We start from the raw sequence: 17,407 nt of genomic DNA, 5'->3' as shown, positions 1-17,407 counted from the left end.
TATTTTATATTTTGTCCGGAGTGAATAAAATGCAATTTAACATGCCGTGGGGATTATAAAATCTTGTCACTAAAATAGATAGATAATTAAATAGGGATCATGATATACTTTAAAAAATGTTTATATGGTAAAATTAAATTGAACATAAATAAGTAATTTAACAATCTCTCATCTTTTACGTAAGTAACAACCACGTCCCATCTTCAAAAAAATACTACTACTAACATATTACTATGAATTAGTATATTATTAAATATAAGAATATACAATATTTAGTCTAAAAACATCAATTCATTTCAAACTACTTCTTTGACAAATTTTTCTACCTTGTAATAACTCGGTTCAGTAAGTGAGCTAGCATATGGTTGATGAAATACTTACTAAAAAAAGAGAGAAGAAATCGAAACCGTGGAGGTGGAGGGGTAGTTGAAGTTCCCAACAAAAGCAACCTCTGTTCTTTCCCTCTGCACCAAGGTATGAAATGAATAAACACAAATCTTGACACAGGAAAAACAAACACGAGAATAAAAGAATATCTATCGCCAAAGAAATGTCAATCATGCTAATATATAACATGCGTATATGTTCCATTGATTCTCATTCATCCAACAAAAAACATCACAAAATCAATAAGCAATATACTCCTATCTAACTATGGATGCAACTGCAGCAATCAACACCAGTACCTTTCAGCCGGCTTCCGATTTGATACAACAGGAAGATTGCAACACTCTCCTCCTCTATCTCCCCGGTATGTGTGTGCGTGATCATAAATTGATCAATTTTACGCAATTTCAGATCACCAACCTAAAATTGCACAGGATTCACGAAAGAGCAGCTGAAAGTGCAGCTAACGAGGACGAGAGTCGTGAAGATCAGCGGCCAGCGCCCACTGCCAAACAACAGGTGGAGCAGTTTCCAGAAGGATTTCCCCGTCCCCGAAAACTGCGATACCAACAAAATAACCGCCAAATTCGAGGAAGGAACATTGTACGTGAGGCTGCCCAAAGAGGAGAAGAAACTCGCACCTGCAGAAGCTCCGCAGCCGCATAAACCGGCGCCGCCTTCTCCTGCTGCGAAGATCGATCCGCCTCCGCCGCCAGCACGTCCACCAACACCAATTAAGACGCCGACAACTAGTGGTGAGATCAAGCAGAGTAGTGCTCCAAAATATTCTCCCGAAACACCGGCTGAGAGCAGAGAAGAAACGAGATCTGATAAGAGAAGACGTGAGGCGGATGGCGGCGATCGGAAGGCGGAGAAGCGCGAGAAAGGCTCGGGAAGCGGCGGCGGCGGCGGATCGGGTAGAGTTGAAGCGGATTACAACAAGCTGAGCGCGGAGAGCCCTGCGGCTAGATTGAAGGCTGCGAGGGAGCGGATTAAGAATATTGTGGTGCTTCTCTTCGTATTTGGGCTTGGGATTTATGTTAGCAATCTGCCATGGTTTTCAAACAGAGCTCAGGACTGAATTTGTAACTGTAATTCATTTTATCTGAGTGAATAAAAAGGGGAAACCGGAAATGTAATTATTCATACTCATTCTGTTATAAAAATTACCTTATTATATTTCAATTTCATTGTATTATTGTAGAAGATTAACTGTCACTTACTATTGGATTAGGATACAAAAGTGCTAATGTGACTATTACTCACTTTGTCATTAAAAGCAGTTTTTTTTCGTCTTAATACCTCCACAAAAATTAGCCAATTTTCATTTATATAGATCATCAACTCATGTCATACTATCATCTAGTATAAATCTAATTTTTTATTGACTCGTTATTTTCTTCATTCACAATATATTCATTAATCATATTTATTGATAATGTGGGATCATTTATTCATTTATTTTCATTTAGATTTTGTAATTGTATAGTACTCCTACTTTGTTATATACTCCGTATTTCACTATTTGCAATATGCCTATTTTAACATTAATACTCCAATTGTCGAATTACATTACTCGACAAAAAAGGCCCAATACCATATGGGCCTGTGTAATCATTCTGGATCGGCCCAATGATGAATAAATCGCAATTCAACCTTCATCAAAACTAGCGAACAACACTTTAATTTTAGATTGTGTAGATGCAATATTAACTACTTTTTCAATCTAAATTATTTAATATTTTTGCTGATTATAGGGCTTTTAATCACCAAGCTTTTGAACGTTTGATTACATACATTTTTTACAATTTTAATAGTGAAAGACCTCAATCTTCCAAGTGCCATTTCAGATGTACATGGACAGCCAAACAAAATGAAATAGAAAAAAGGATTTATTTTTCAATTAAACATCATCACTCATTTGTATTTGACGGAGATTATTAGAATTGTAAATTATGTAATCGTTAAGAGTGTAAATTATGTAATCATAAAAAAAATCTCAACTTTGCAAAAAAGTTTTATTTATTTTCCCGATAGCATAATATGGAGGTGGAATGAAGAGTCGGTTATTGAGCTAATTTATGGGAAACGCTAGAAATTAGTAAAAAATAAGTACAGTAGTAGATAATTTTGCATTAATTTGGTGGTGCTGTATAATGCTCCTCTTCTTTTGATTTAATCTTCCTAGCCTTTTTCATTTGGTTAGTTAAAATAGGGAAATTTAGATGCTGAGAAAACTACGTGATAACAATATACAACCAAAATCTATTCGTTTATCATTTACATTGTATTTTTTACTAACTGAGTAGACGAGGAAAATATAAAGAGAGAGAGAGAGAGATGGAATTAGAGAATACAAAGAGAGGGAGAGAATCAGAGAATACATCTATTTTTGTGTATTTATCGTTCAATCTAATTGGCATTGAATATTTTAATTATGATTTTCTTTCTCCTTTTCATAATTGATATACATAAAAATTTTTTATTGTTTTACTATTTTAGTACTAGTATTCAAGTAGATCTTGTATCATTGTTGAATTTAATATATTTTTGGTTATTTAACAAATTGGGAATGGAAGGACAATCGTATCATAACTTCATTCATATGTTAGATCGAAAATCAAAATAACTTAATGCCTGTTTTCATTTACTTTTATTGTCGTATTGATGCCTGTTTTGGTGTACCGCTATTATTTGTTGCTTTAAGTAAAGGAGTTAATAAATTTTGATTAGTTGATGATTATTTTATTGACGCCCTTTAATTAGTCTTTATAGTTGTTACTTTTTAAAGGAAATATAGTTGAATTAATGCGCGTAAGTAGAGAAAGTTAATCAATTCTATAAATATTTTTAAAGTAATTAAATATATTCAGAGAGATTTGATTCCCTTTCTCATATATAAAATCCTAGACAATTTCTTTTGTGTAACACACGTTTTATTTTTGGACTATCATTTCTCTTTGATTTTTTGTACTACAACTGAAAAAGGGTTAATACTTGTGTGTATAATCACGTCGACAAATTATTAAAAGATTCTCTAAGCTAGTTATTTGATGGAACTTCCAAGGAAGATTTATCTTTAAAAAATACGATATATTCCAGTATATTTCAAGTTGACATATTTAACTTGTCACAGTGTGTAAATATCCATGTGGCATGTGATCTACATGTATTGACTATCCATGTGAACTTTTTATCAACATGTGGTGTTCTTGTAATCCCATATGCTTCCCTAGTTCATTCATATTTCTCAAATATATATTGAATTTCACATAAGTGTAGATGGCATAAAGTGACAGTATTAATATGGTTTAGCAATAAAATACACTATGCACTAGGCAGTCTTTCTATAAACAAAAGAAAGATAAAGAAAATAAATTAAAATATACAGCTACACATATTGGTGTGATAAAATTAAAGAAATGAATTGTGAATCTAACATCAAAGTCAAACTAGCAAACTGCAAGTTAATTGCAATATTTTCTTCATTGCTTGTCCTACTTTGATTGATTGCATAATTTTAAAATGTCTATATTAATAGGAATTAAAATAAGAGTTGCAAATTTAAAATCGACTCAATGCCAGATCATCGCCCATTTGATCGCACATCAAATGTTCTCATCTTTTTTTTTTCTCTTAAGAAAAAAAAGAGATTATGGTTGAAAATAAAATTTTAAGAGTACCATTTCTATCGATACACCAAAAATGAGTTTTGATGGAGAAATTTCTTCAATTGTATATCAAACTCAAACACATTTTAAGTTTTTTCTATGAAACGACAATAAATATGGTGCTACTGCAAAATTTTTGTGAGATATGCTAAAAAATGGTGTAAAATTTAAATTTGGTGTAAATAATTGGAGTAAAACTACTAATTTGGTTTAATATATACTCAAAATTGAGTTTGAATATGATGTAAATGGTTGGATATTGTTAGTACGTTAGCCATAATTTGTTTCTTATTTCACATGCCAATAATTTGATAAGCTTAGTGGATTAAGCAAGGTATATTCGTATCTTTAAATCCTTATTTATTTATTTATACTTAGGATAGGCAGAGTATATTTCGGCCCTTTAAATGTTCATTTGCAGACTACAATTTTCTTCATTTACATTCTTTAAATAATTTGTCTTGTTCAGTTTATAAAATCTAAATTATTGGAGTAGATGAAACACCCTAATGTATGTAGACATGATCTGAATAAATCGTAGGATATGAACTTGTTTATTTCAGTGGATAAGGGTGGATACTAAAAAAGAGTATATAATTTTGTCCATTGTGTTCTCTTATTGGTAGATAATCATTGCATGAGGACGTCTATTTTGAGTGATATAATCGATAATCATTATATGAGGACGTTTATTATTTTGAGTGATATATAATCAACAGATCAAAAGAACGAAAATGAATTTACCATTTATATTTATAAAATGATTAATTTTGAAGTTGTTATACTTTTTACTCTTCGAATAATCAATTTAGTGTTTTATCTATCTATTTTATCACTCAAACTAAATAATTTTAAGTAATTGGTTTAGTTTCGAGCCATTATATGAATGATTTGTATGTATCATCTAAAGAAAAAAAAGATTTATTTACATTGTAGTACTAATTTTTTCAACTCATTTTTCTTAACATTCATGTTCATAAGCGATAAAGTTTTTATCGCTGAACGAAAATTACTTTTATGTCTTACTGAAAATATTCCATTTAAAATAATATATTTTCTAAAATAATTATTTTTTTCTATTATTCAATCAGTATTTCTTTCATTTAACTCATAATAACGCTAGTAGTCTTACAAAATTTTGTTGCAAAAAGAAAAATGTTTTGCTTTAATGATTAGATGACAAAAAAGAAGATGGATGACAATTAAAGTTTAATTTCTGATATTTGACTTTTTTGTGGGGTCCAATTGATATAATTTTGGGATTAGGTGCGCTTCAATTCGTTGATAAAAAGATTATAAAGCAAACGCGTATATAAAGAAAAAGAATCGTTATCGCAACAAAAGTATTATTCTATAAAATTAATAAAAATCATAATAAATAAGTTTGATTCATAGGATAATTTGCAAGTGATAAGTTTTCTCTAACAATTGTATAATCTAACCACAGAAAGTCATTACTTAAAAAAATAAAAATGGATATTGGTTCTAATGTCACAAACTTTGAACAAGATTTGATATTTTTTATTAATTTTAAAATTTATCTAAAATATCACAATTTTACATTTTATTTGTTATTTTTCACAATACATCAGTCACTATATCTGACCAATAGATGTGCATTTTTATCCCACTTGGCACTGCTAAGTCAAGGCTGCTTTCTAAGTGCCTTTTATCCTACTTGCCAATAATTTAAAAATAAATTTAAACTATCATAAATATTTCACTTTTATCAGTGCAAACTAAGATTTTGCTGAAAATATATTATTTTAAGTTGGATTGGAAAATAACAAACAAAACATGAAGTTTATGATATTGTATACTTCAAATTTTAAACTTAATAAAAAAATACTATGTCTGTCCATTAGTATTGGCACATTTATTTTTCGCATTCATTTTGAAAAAATATTATAGTAATAAATAGTTAAAGTGGAGATATAGTAAATTAATAGAGAGAATAATATGGTGATAACTTTTATTTACATTATTTTTTCTCTTACTTTATTCTCTCTCTACTTTAACGATTTGTTAGTATAATTTTCCTAAACAAATGTGGATAAAAAATGTGTCTTAACACTAATGGTTAATGGAATGGATGGAGCTAGTATCATAATTTGCTAATTTATGATTTTATTGATCGATATTTTAAAAATAATTAGCAGTATTTAGCTATAGGAAGATCATCTGGAAATCAGGGCCACACATTGTTAATCTGGATCTTCACCATTTTCATATTTGGCCACCACATATCATCTTATCTCAATTCTATTATCAAATCCAATTTTTGACCATATTCCAAACCACGGGAAACACATTTCAAGATGAGGCTAGATAAGGGATTTTATAATTTTCTTGAAAAATTTATTTTGAATTAAATATTAACTTAATTTAATTTAACATATAAAAAATAATAAAGTGTTACATTATTACTCCTATAACTTATTGATATTAATCATAAATCAAACAGATGCAAAGAGATGTAAAATAATTAGTCATAAGTCGTATCATGAAAGCTTGGCTGGAGACAAATTATAAATTTTCGAATTTAATTAGTAGTTAAATTGTAACATTTAAAATATATAATTGTATCATTAAATTATTAATTATCATTATAAAATTTATTTTATGATTGAGAATCGGAGATCGGGCATCTATTTATCGTATAAAGATAAACAAATATTATCGAGTTATAAGAGCATCCACACTTTTATTAGTTTTTTACTCCCTGCTCTTCCCCAAGAGCTTAACACTCACATCCATTCTCTTCCGCAATGACATGCTCAAGGGTCCCACCATTCCATTATTTAATTTAAATACTTCAATTACTAAAAATATTTCCACAATATTAAAATGCATTAAAAATATCTCATACCATTACAAATTACTAAAAAATTTAAAATTACATAATTAAAATCCTAAAAATTAAAAATTATATAATTAAATTCATAATATTAAAAAAACACATTGCTCGTATGATGAATTGTATGAAAAAGGATGAATGAGAGATAAATTTGATGTGAAAAATGGATGACGAATGTGTGTATTTATAGATGATTTTGGGGTTTTAAAAAATTATAAAAAAATCAAACAAATTCCAAAAAAACGGCTATATTTTTGGGAATATGAAAATAAATTTTTTTATTTTCGGTATTATTTTCGATTTAAAAAAAAAATCCAACGGAAAATCTGTTGGCGAATAGAAACGTGCCACGTCGCCTGCTCAGCGGCACGGACGCTGTCCGTCCTAGCGAGCACCGCTGCAGATGCTCTAATTTTCTTGATGTATTTCATGGATATACGTAATAGCCAATTCGCATATACTACATTTTTGTCTAAAATGATTCATAGTTTCACATGTTACCTTTGCTTTATAATGAAATTACTAGTTTTGACAGATGCTCATAATTATCACAGATTGTTGGTATGAAATCATGGATTGAGTGCTAAAAACTAACCAATTTTGCTTTTTGATACTACTATATCATACTGTATTAATCATAACAACACATTAATAATGTGGATTTATAGAAAAATTATGTCGTTCGTATAATTTTACAAAAGTTTCATTTTTTTCAATACCACTCAACAACCTTTAATATTTTTCATAATCTAATGGAATAACTACATATTTTAAAGTGGCAACGTCATGTTTGAGGAATATTTTGTTTATTAAAATTTTCCTCATAAATAATGTGTCAAGTTTCGATCGTGTACATATTTAATGCTTTTGTTCATGGTTGTTATGAGGCAAATATCAAGCAACACAATTTCAAAACTTAAACCCCAATTATTTGTGTACTAACTACAAGAGACCTAGGAGGCTAGGACGATGCAAATTTTTGGTAAGCTATACTATACAGTTAATAGGCTCTATTTATTTATTTATTCTTCTTATTATTTTTTGGTTTTACGTGACACAATCAACTGATAAATAAAATGGATAACCGTCTTAAAAGTCACAAACTTTGCCCAAATTCCGATTTTTTCCCACGACTTATAAAATTGGCGTATAAAGTCACCAACTTTGTCGGGTCGCTGGTATCTCCTAAATTGACCCGACCCTGTGTTTTCCGGCAACTAAGTGTCCTATGTGGCACGCATGAATGTTGACGTGGATGGCATCTAGACCGAGCAAAGGTAACCAAACATCGAACTGAAGGCCAAATATTCACAATTCACGGAGAAATCGGAAAGGAAAAAAGCAAAAAATCCCTCAATTTTGGCACCTTTTGAGAGCGCGCTTGCTGATCATCGGCGCGGTCTTCCGGTAGATATCGGCGAGGGGCAAAACGCGCTTTCTCCTCCGCGGCAACGCCTCTTCTAGAAGCTTCTCCGGATTGATCACGCTCGATGAAGAAGTTGTCGTCTCCCCCACGATTTCTTCTGTATTTTCCTTCTCCGCTACCCGCTGCTTGATTTCCTTGGGGAAATCCAGCCAGAGGAGATGGAAATCGGCGGCGGAATAAGAATCGCCCCTGCTGAGTTTAAATAGCTGCAACACCGCGTCCATCTCTAGCTGTGTGAGGCTCGATTCTTCCATCTCGCTTCTGCTTCTTTGGATTTTTGTCCGGCTGTGAGTCGTTGTTCTTCCTCGGCGGCTCAGGAACTCGGGGCTTCGACTTCTCCACAGAGGCCCTCTTCTTCACCATTGGAGGCTCTGCATCGGAGACCTCCATTGGCAGCTTCGGCTCGCACTTCCGTCGGCCGGCAGAGAGCACGACGACCGCGCCGGCTGTGAGTCGTTGTTCCTTCTCGGCGGCTCAGGAACTCGGGGCTTCGACTTCTCCACGGAGGCCCTCTTCTTCACCATTGGAGGCTCTGCATCGGCTTTGGCGGCGGCCCTCCTTGGGCGCTCCGGATCCAGACGAATGAAGTCGGTGGAGCAAGCCCACGTTTCTTTGGAGACCTCCATTTTCGTACCTCGCTGCATCGGAGCTAATCCGGTTAGCAATGGCGGCCATTTTGTTTGCTTATTTTGCTTATTTTGTTTTTAATTTTGTTTTTAATTTTTTTTATTGCACATTCAATAATTGTTGACCATGTCAGCCGCCACGAGACTCCACGTCAATTAAAAACGACACGTCGGCTCGCTCTTTCATCGAAAAAACCATCATGGGAAATCGGCGACTAAATGCAAAGTTGGTGACTTTATACGCCAATTTTATAGGTCGTGGGAAAAACCAGAATTTGGGCAAAGTTTGTGACTTTTAAGGCAGTTATCCCTAAATAAAACGACCCCATTTTATAGTTATGAAAACGACGACACTTACACGGATTAAGTCTAGATAAATATACATGTGTAATATTAGGATTTCAATTGTGTGTTTTTCTGTTAAGATAATTTTACGATTTTACGGAATTTTGTATTTCAATTGGATTACAAATAGGCTTAGCATGCCAAAAAAGAGTGGCAATCAAATTTGTATAAAAAACAAAACGCTAGGCTTTCTTAAATGATCAAAATCATTAATTCAGTAATGACTAATGACCCACGATTAAGACTATTAACCATATATCTTTGAGATTTTTGGACATAGCTTTAAAGTTTTACGAGGACAATTACATTTGTTTAAAAACAAAACGCTAGGCTTTATTTAAGCTTTGAGTGATATTCTTATACTAGTATTTAATTTGAAATTTTTACGATTTTCTGACATCATTTAATATCTTTGGACCCTGGCTTGACATTAGCTTTTTCAGTTTGATATTCGGATCACTGTTGAGCTCTTGTGTTTTATTTTGGACTTTATAGCATAAATAAATATGAATAATTTTTAATTTTTTAAGTCACAAATCAAACACTTTACTTTAATCCTCTAGTCTTTATGACGCCAATTAATGAATACTTGCTTTAGGTTTTACACGCGTCATTTAAATTGAACATTGACATTCGATAATAGTCCTTGCTTCATGAGACTTTCGGCTACTTCAATACTGGAGTTTTGTTTTAATCGGTTTTACACGCGTCATCTGAATTGAACACTGACATTCGGCAACAGTAATTACTTTCATGGCACTTTCGGCTCCTTCAATATTGGACTTATCTTCTAATCGGGTCTACGGGCATCATCTAAATTGAACACTGACATTCAGCAAGAGTAGTTACTTTCATGACACTTTCGGCTCCTTCAATATTGGAGCTCTCTTCTGATCGATTTTACACGCGTCGTCTAAATTGAACACTGACATTCAGCAAGAATAATTGCTTTCATGACACTTTCGGCTCCTTCAATATTGGAGTTCTCTTATTGCCGTTGAGCTTTCAATTCAAGCTTTTCCGTTATGATTCAGTAAAATTTTGTGCCAAATTTGCCCTCGAACATTTAATCTTAGTATGTTCTTAAATTATCATAATACACTATTTATAATTTATTTTGTGAAACACTTTTAGAGAAAATAAAATTTGTCAAGGATTACAAATCAAAACAAAAACAATTATTTTGTGCTATTTTTTTAGAATATAAAATAAAATTTGACAAAGAGTACATATGTACAACTGGAAATAGACCTTATAGACGATAATTATCTTAAAATATTAAAAAGTTCAATGATCTAGTTTAACACCGTTTCATAGAATCTCACACATCTGTGAGAACTAAATCAAAATGTAAGAAAAATTAACAATATAATTAAAAGAAGAAATTACTACTATTATTTACTAGAAAATAAGGGTTAGGTGTGATGTAATTAGCGAGATGTAAAGAAATCATTAACGCCGTCAATCAGAATATTGACCGTAATTACCCGAGAAAGCGGACGTCGTTAGCGAACAGGACTAGGGCATCGAAGGGCATTCCTGTGAATTGAAGAGGGCAAGGGTTAAAGTGGTCATAATGGAAAGCATAAATTGGTGGTGAGTGCGATGCAATTAATCCTCCAATGCTCTTTCATCATCTACGCATTTCTTCTCTCTCATCTTCTCGGAAAGGCGAATAAATATTCCAGAAGCCAACAGATATCATCCCACGCCTTCTCGGCGGTTGAAGATCTGAAAGACCTAGCTCGCCGGTTCAATTGACGCTGCGGCGGCGGCGCATTCGGTTGTGTGAATAAGACTTGGAGCGGAGGGGATTTTTGCAAGGATTTCCGGTGGAGTTATACGTGTGCGCCAGTTTTTGTGAGATTTGACCATCGGAGGGAGGTTAATCGGTTGAAAGGTGGAGATTTAGGTTTTTTTTGGACCGTTGATATACAGGTATAGCGAAACCCTAAGTTTTTTGATAATCTGCGTGATTTGTGTCTTGGTTGTTTTTCTCTTGTTGTCATCACCGGCGTGTGGCGAGTAATCTGCTTCTCGGTAGCAAGATCTGTGGTCTCCGACACACTCTCTAGCGTTTTCTCATCCGGATTTGAGTTGTTCAAGATCTGAATCTGTTTGTTTCTTCGGCAAAGTCTTCGTTCGGCTGAGCAAATGAAGTTGCCACTTAATTAGATTTCGATTGAAGGATTTGCGAGGAACATATTGAATTCAAGGATGGATTTTCGCATGCTCTCTTGCTTTTTCCCGTTAATTGCTTGTCGCTTCCTGCTCAAATGCATAATGCACGCCTGGAAATTTGGCCCAGATCGGGATCTGGCTGAACGAAATCATTTTTAAACTAACCACGGAGGAGTTGTTGTCTGATTTGCTCGGCGTTCTGTTGTCGCAAGATTTTGTTGCAAAAAAACTCTCCGGTTGAAGATTGATGTATGCTGGAGATTTCTTCAAAATTTCAGAAAACTTGCTACAGAAATTTGGAACTTTTTCCTTGTTTTTTCTTGCGTGTCATAGCCCTTAGATATAGATCATAACAAATGCTGCCATCCTTCTGCTAAGTCTTGCTTTAAGATGGATTAATTCTTTAATCCGTTCCTTTTATACTGGGCACTGCATATGATTTGAAGACTCTCTGATGATAATTTCGGATTAGATCTTGTGCTCATTATCTATGTTCACCTGAAGGTTGCAAGCTATCAGTTTTAATGGACGAGAGGCCATTCAAACCCTTTCTATCGTCATGATTTAATGGTTCACCTAAGCATCTAAACATTCTACTTTTGATCTTCCATGTAAATAAGCAAAAAAGAACCGAGAGCTATTTATCAGGATTTTTATGTCGAACTAATATACTACAAGAATGATGTGCTTATTTGTATGAGAGCTATATATGTTTTACAGTATCGCCTTTTGCTAGGTGAAATTAATGAATCTTAATCACTGTACTTGCGCTTTGCTTCTTGGTCGTGTGCCTGATGCAATTTTCTGCTTTGTTGCAGTGAGCTCGTTTGTGTGAAGGTTCAAAGAAATTTCTGTTTATGGCCTATGGTAAGATCTATGTTTCAATCATCAAATGATTAATTGACAGGGTTGCTATTGGTATTCACATTTATAATACAATGCTTCAGTTATACCAAGCTGTTTTATGTTTTTAATTGTTAAAAAATTATCCTAAAAATGTGTTCTTGTTGACAACTTATGAATATGTCCTAGTGAGTTAAAAGGAGAGAGTACAGTTTGTTTCATGGAATATAAATTTTGTGGTGACTGACAGATAATTTTTTTTCAAAAACACTGAATTGTACCTTAGTTTCTATCCTAGAATGCATTTTTAATCAAGAACTTTATATTCACTTTTTCCTGAATTTACTGCGTGTCTGGCAGAATTGTTCTTCCAGTTGATCTGGGACTGTGCAGGTTCGTTAAATCAGAAAAGCAGGCAGTGAATTTGGTGGATTCATCGTGTATGGGATAGAGCCCACATCTGCAAAATATTGCTAAGAGCGGGTAAGTGATGAACTCCACCAATCCAGAAATAAGTTGGAAACCAGTGACAAAAGGGCGACGCACACAGAAGTCAGTTGCCAGAAGCTTGAATAGTGTTGTAAAAGCAGGAAATTCTATAAGCCCCAAAAGAGTTGGAGATTTCTCAGGGTCTGATTCTGACAAGGTAATATTGTAAAAGCTGGTTACTATAGCTATATTTTTTGTGTTATTCTTCAAGACCTGAGCATGCTATTGTTACTATTGCAGTTCGGCGAAGTGATTATTGGACAGGCAACCTCTGGAAAATCAGAAAATGTTCCTCTCAAGAAAAGAAGGCATTTACTTCAATCGCCATCACCTCATCCCTGGACATCCTCTCTACACAATCAAGATTCTGCTCCCAAGAGAACACGCTCTTGTTCACCACTTTTGGAAGATCACGTGCAACTTCAGTATCCTAACTGTTCCTCAGGTAGGCTCTCTAACTTGCATTTAAGAGGACTTTGTGAATCTGCTAATATATATCGGTTATTGCTTTGGTGATGTGTCTCTATGTTTACTAAAGCAGAGGGTAGTAATTGATTGTGCAGGGGACTTCTCGGGAATTGAACTGCTTGCAGCGGCTGCTAGCATGGATGCCGACAACGATGATGCAGATAAAAAGGATATTGTTCCAGATGACACTACAATCCAAAAGAACTCTGATGCATCAAGTTCTGCCACTCAGTCTGAACAAGGTTTAAAAAATAACAAGCCATCTTTGAGTAACATTGATGTCCTTGGAGCTAATGTCGAGTCCCAAGCCGACAATTCTGCTGCTGCTTCTCGTAGCTTGCTAACTGGCTGCCTAGACAATGACACCATGCCAAAGGTAAGCCGAGAGCATTGGGATTTGAATACTCCAATGGATGCTTGGGGCGAACCATGTGATGATTCAATTGCTGGGGGCACTGTAAAGGATGTCAATGAAGGCATGCATGAGGAAGAGAGTGAGAACCATTTTGCAGATCAGTTACTAGCTAAGCCGACTGGCACTCCAGTTCAGACATCAAGTCTAAAAGTAGTAGAAGATAAGTCAACAGCAGTTTCAGAAGATGGAATTTGCAGTGTGCCTCCTCTCGAACAAAATTTGCATGAACCACCAAATGTTATCTGTCCTCATATTGCCGGAGATACTTCCCATCAATCTTGTGAAGAGGATCCTGATTGTAGAAACTCATTTCAGGCTTCTAATTGTGCATCTGAAATGAAAACATTGAATCAGGTTACAAGCTCGGATGTCATTGTCGGCAGTTCTCCTTTCAGCATGTTAGTGTCTGAAGATAAAAACAATGCTACTATGCTACGGGATGAAGATTCTTCTTTTAACATCAGTGAATGTGAGAGAAGTGCAGCTCTAGACGGAAGTCATACTGGCACTGATGAAGTCAATACTCATGACACAACCGCTTCTGAATCTGCAATTGTTGTCCAGCCTAAAGATATAGAAGTTTTCAAGAGGACTTCTGAATTACCTGGTATTATTACAATCTAAATCATTTATTTACTCTTTGATAAGCTATTTATTAAGTCATTTAGGTATGGTAAACTCTTAATTCCAATGTGCTAATCTTTTTCCTGCAGGCACCTTCACTATAGATGCTCAACCTATTGCAAGTACTGATTCAAATAAACAAATTGATTGGTCCCTTCTTTCGAGTTCTACAATAGCTGATTGCAAGCAGTACTCAGAAGTAGCTGAACATGTTATTGAGCAAGACAAGGATAGTAATCTTCCTAAATCACAATCGAAGAGAGCTGTGGTGGAGGATACTAGCAAGACTTGTAGTGCTGGAACAAGAAGTAAAGGACCCACTGCTGTTGAAACTATTGGACGTGTGCTTGAAGGCCAACACAATTCAGATGTTTTCGGGGGCAGCCATGTTGACATGGTTGATGGAGATGACTCGACTGGTTTCAAGGAAGGGTATGATTCTCCATATGAGGATGGGGAGCTGAGGGGTTCTTGTTTGTACTCATGGGAGGAAAATGAGATGGAAAATGAGTCTGTTGACTATGAATCTGATGGCAGGAATGGAGCTGGTTCTGATACTGCTGACTTCTACCATGGGTCTGAGATAGTTGAAGGTGGTTCTGAGGGTTCCCATGGAACTCAGAGAAATTTGTCCCTGAAATTATCTCCAGAAGATAAAAGTAAGAGTGGACCAGTTAACCATTCCTTGAATGGCCATGTTGCTAAAAATGAGTTTGACAATAACGAGATAGTTGGAAAGGGATCAAATGCTGGGTCTGGTTCTACGGTTGAACAGTGCATGGAAATGACAATGGAGTCGAATGATGGAATGCGAAGATTACAGTTGCTTGATCACAAAGATGCTGTAAATGTTAGGGTGACCTGCATTGAAGAATATGCATCAAAGTCTGCCAGGGGAAAGCTTCAATCCCGGATTGAAGGACGGTCATCTGCAGATGGTACTGATGTGAAGGATGCTTTCTTTATACAGCAATCCAGGTATCAAGCTCTCTTGATTAATTTTTTGCAATCTTCTGTTATTTCATACTCGTATGGGGCAGTCTATTTTGAAATTTTGATTCCTTTCTTTAACTCTCTTATGTTGCGATTTAGATCACGTCGTCTTGCTGATGCATATCCTCGGCCGGAAAGGCATGCGAGTCCTGATAGATATCTGGGTCGATATAGATCTGCTATTCCCGGTGATAGAGATGGAGTTCATCAATGGGCATCATGGGGTTCGAGAAGGCGCTATACCACAAATTATCAGGGAGGTGAGGGTCGTAACCACACCAGGCCAAGAAGTAAAACTGGCGAATCTGCAAACAAGATTGATCGGGTGGACTACCATGAATCAAGGCAGACTAATTATTTATCAAAAGGCTTGCATAAGCCATTCATGAGGAGATCACCAGTGGAGAGGGATGAATATTTTGGTGTAGGTAGAAGAATACCAATGACACGGGGAGGGGGCAACTGCAGAGGCAGGGGACGTTATTCGATGCGTCCAAGTAGAGATTTTGTGGAAGAGTTTGAGCCTCTGCCCGAGGATGCAGGTCCACCTGTTCGCATGCCACGCAGTTTCTCAAGAAGAGAACACAGTTTTTCTCCATGTTCTGGTAGACAGACGCACATGCCCGTCACCCGGAGGAGATCTCGTTCAAGATCTAGAACACGTTCACCCAGGGCATGGCATCCGCAAAGAGAAAGGACTTTGGGCGCTAGAAGACTCAGCAGGTCTCCTGATTTTCGGTCTGAGGCTAGGATGGAGAGAATGAGGATGCATTTCCCGAAGTCAACGTTTCCAACTGATTATGGAGAGGATTACATATCCCTGTCGAGAGGTCGTTTCTCTCCTCAAAGGAACTCCCGATGGGTTGAGGAGCGTAATTTTGCAGATTCTAACAATTTAAGGAGGAGAAGATCACCTGTTAGTGTATTCAGGCGTACTCAAAGGTTTGATGATGTGGGGTCTTCGGGGAGAATGAAGTCGGAGGAGTACTTCAGACCTATGATGCAACCTGGGAGGTTCTCTTTTATGGGGAATGGTGGTCGGGAATACAAATTGGATTCAAACTATGATGATAGAAGGCGTGATGATAGTGGGGAGACGAGCCACCGAGGTGTGCACCCGGATGATGTGAGGCGGTTTCGGCAGAATGCAGTTGGTGGTGATTTTGAGGCGAAGAAGTTGAATAACGAGGAGGCGCCTCAGAGCCAGCAGCAGGGTGAGAGGGAGGATAAGAAGGCAGCATTGAAGATCTGACTTTGACATATTTTGTCTGTGGTAGAGAGTTTAGATTATGTGCATCATCAGCGAAGAAGAGAAATGAGGTTTCCTCTTGATGGCTGTTGTTAGGTAGTAGTTCCATACCAGTTTCAACTTCTATAGCACCCCAAGAAGCTAGTCTTTATTTTGCTGATTATTTTTATTGTTTTTTTTTTAAATTTTGGGAATGGCCCCGTTTGATTTTAGAACGCAGCCCCCTTTTGTTTGATTTTCCATTGTACATCCTTTGGAAGAAAAAAAAGATGTCTGCAATTTTCCTTTCTTTTTGCATTTTAATAAAATCTACGGTTTCGTAATGTTGTGTTGTATTTACAGGTACGCTTTTTGACACCATGATTGATGGTTTCTGGAAACTGTAATGATGGTAATAATAAGATTAAAAAAGGTGGTGAATAATCGATGGTTGCAGTCTATATTCATGCTACCAATCGGTTGGTAGTATGCAGAATAGGTCAACAAGGCTAATAAGCAAGACCAAGTATATGCCACAGCCAGCTGTTTTGATTCTATGGCCCTAGTAACTGGTCCCCTCTGAATCACTTGGTTCAACCAGATGAGAAACGTCAACAAAGGAGCAGATTCAGCATCGCGACTTGTTGATCGCAGCCACAAGAAGAACTCGAGGGCGTGTTTGACAGGAAAATTAATGGAGTCGGGGATGACAACAGCTCCTTCACTTTTCATGACAACGCTGAGCAAGTTACATTGAGTGGAATGACATTGTAGTTTAGATATGCTGCTCTTCTCATTGATGGATTATATCAAAGCACATAAATATTGAAAAGATCATCTTTGGTTTAATACCA

The 17,407-nt window shown here is 35.6% G+C and overlaps 2 protein-coding genes and 1 long non-coding RNA gene across 5 annotated transcripts; 2 read left to right on the top strand and 1 right to left on the bottom strand.

The window, feature by feature from the left end:
- Positions 1 to 228: 228 nt before the first annotated feature.
- LOC121752125 lies at positions 229 to 828 on the bottom strand. The gene is made up of 2 exons (XR_006040261.1): positions 687 to 828; positions 229 to 464 (listed from the first exon to the last, which is right to left on the bottom strand). It is a non-coding gene; the product is annotated as an uncharacterized LOC121752125 (long non-coding RNA).
- On the top strand, positions 596 to 1,572 carry LOC121752124 (inactive protein RESTRICTED TEV MOVEMENT 2-like). Its single transcript, XM_042147027.1, has 2 exons — positions 596 to 751; positions 822 to 1,572. The coding sequence occupies exons 1-2, from the start codon at positions 655 to 657 to the stop codon at positions 1,466 to 1,468; spliced, it is 744 nt and encodes a 247-aa protein (XP_042002961.1). The 5' UTR covers positions 596 to 654; the 3' UTR covers positions 1,469 to 1,572.
- A 9,355-nt stretch (positions 1,573 to 10,927) lies between these two features.
- LOC121750686 lies at positions 10,928 to 16,897 on the top strand. 3 transcript variants are annotated; one of them, XM_042145265.1, is made up of 7 exons: positions 10,928 to 11,250; positions 12,312 to 12,360; positions 12,730 to 12,982; positions 13,066 to 13,270; positions 13,374 to 14,315; positions 14,422 to 15,310; positions 15,425 to 16,897. In XM_042145265.1, exons 3-7 carry the CDS (start codon positions 12,827 to 12,829, stop codon positions 16,575 to 16,577), a joined length of 3,345 nt encoding a protein of 1,114 aa, XP_042001199.1. In that variant the 5' UTR covers positions 10,928 to 11,250; positions 12,312 to 12,360; positions 12,730 to 12,826; the 3' UTR covers positions 16,578 to 16,897. The 3 variants fall into 3 exon arrangements, with proteins under 3 accessions (XP_042001199.1, XP_042001198.1, XP_042001200.1); XM_042145264.1 differs by having other exon boundaries at positions 12,697 to 12,982; XM_042145266.1 differs by having other exon boundaries at positions 10,929 to 11,250; positions 12,697 to 12,982; positions 13,389 to 14,315.
- Positions 16,898 to 17,407: the final 510 nt, after the last annotated feature.

Source organism: Salvia splendens, chromosome 10 (genome assembly GCF_004379255.2).
Source record: "Salvia splendens isolate huo1 chromosome 10, SspV2, whole genome shotgun sequence".
Lineage (NCBI taxonomy): Eukaryota > Viridiplantae > Streptophyta > Magnoliopsida > Lamiales > Lamiaceae > Salvia > Salvia splendens.
Note: the sequence above shows the minus strand (reverse complement) of the source record. Positions and strands in the feature narration are given on the sequence as shown.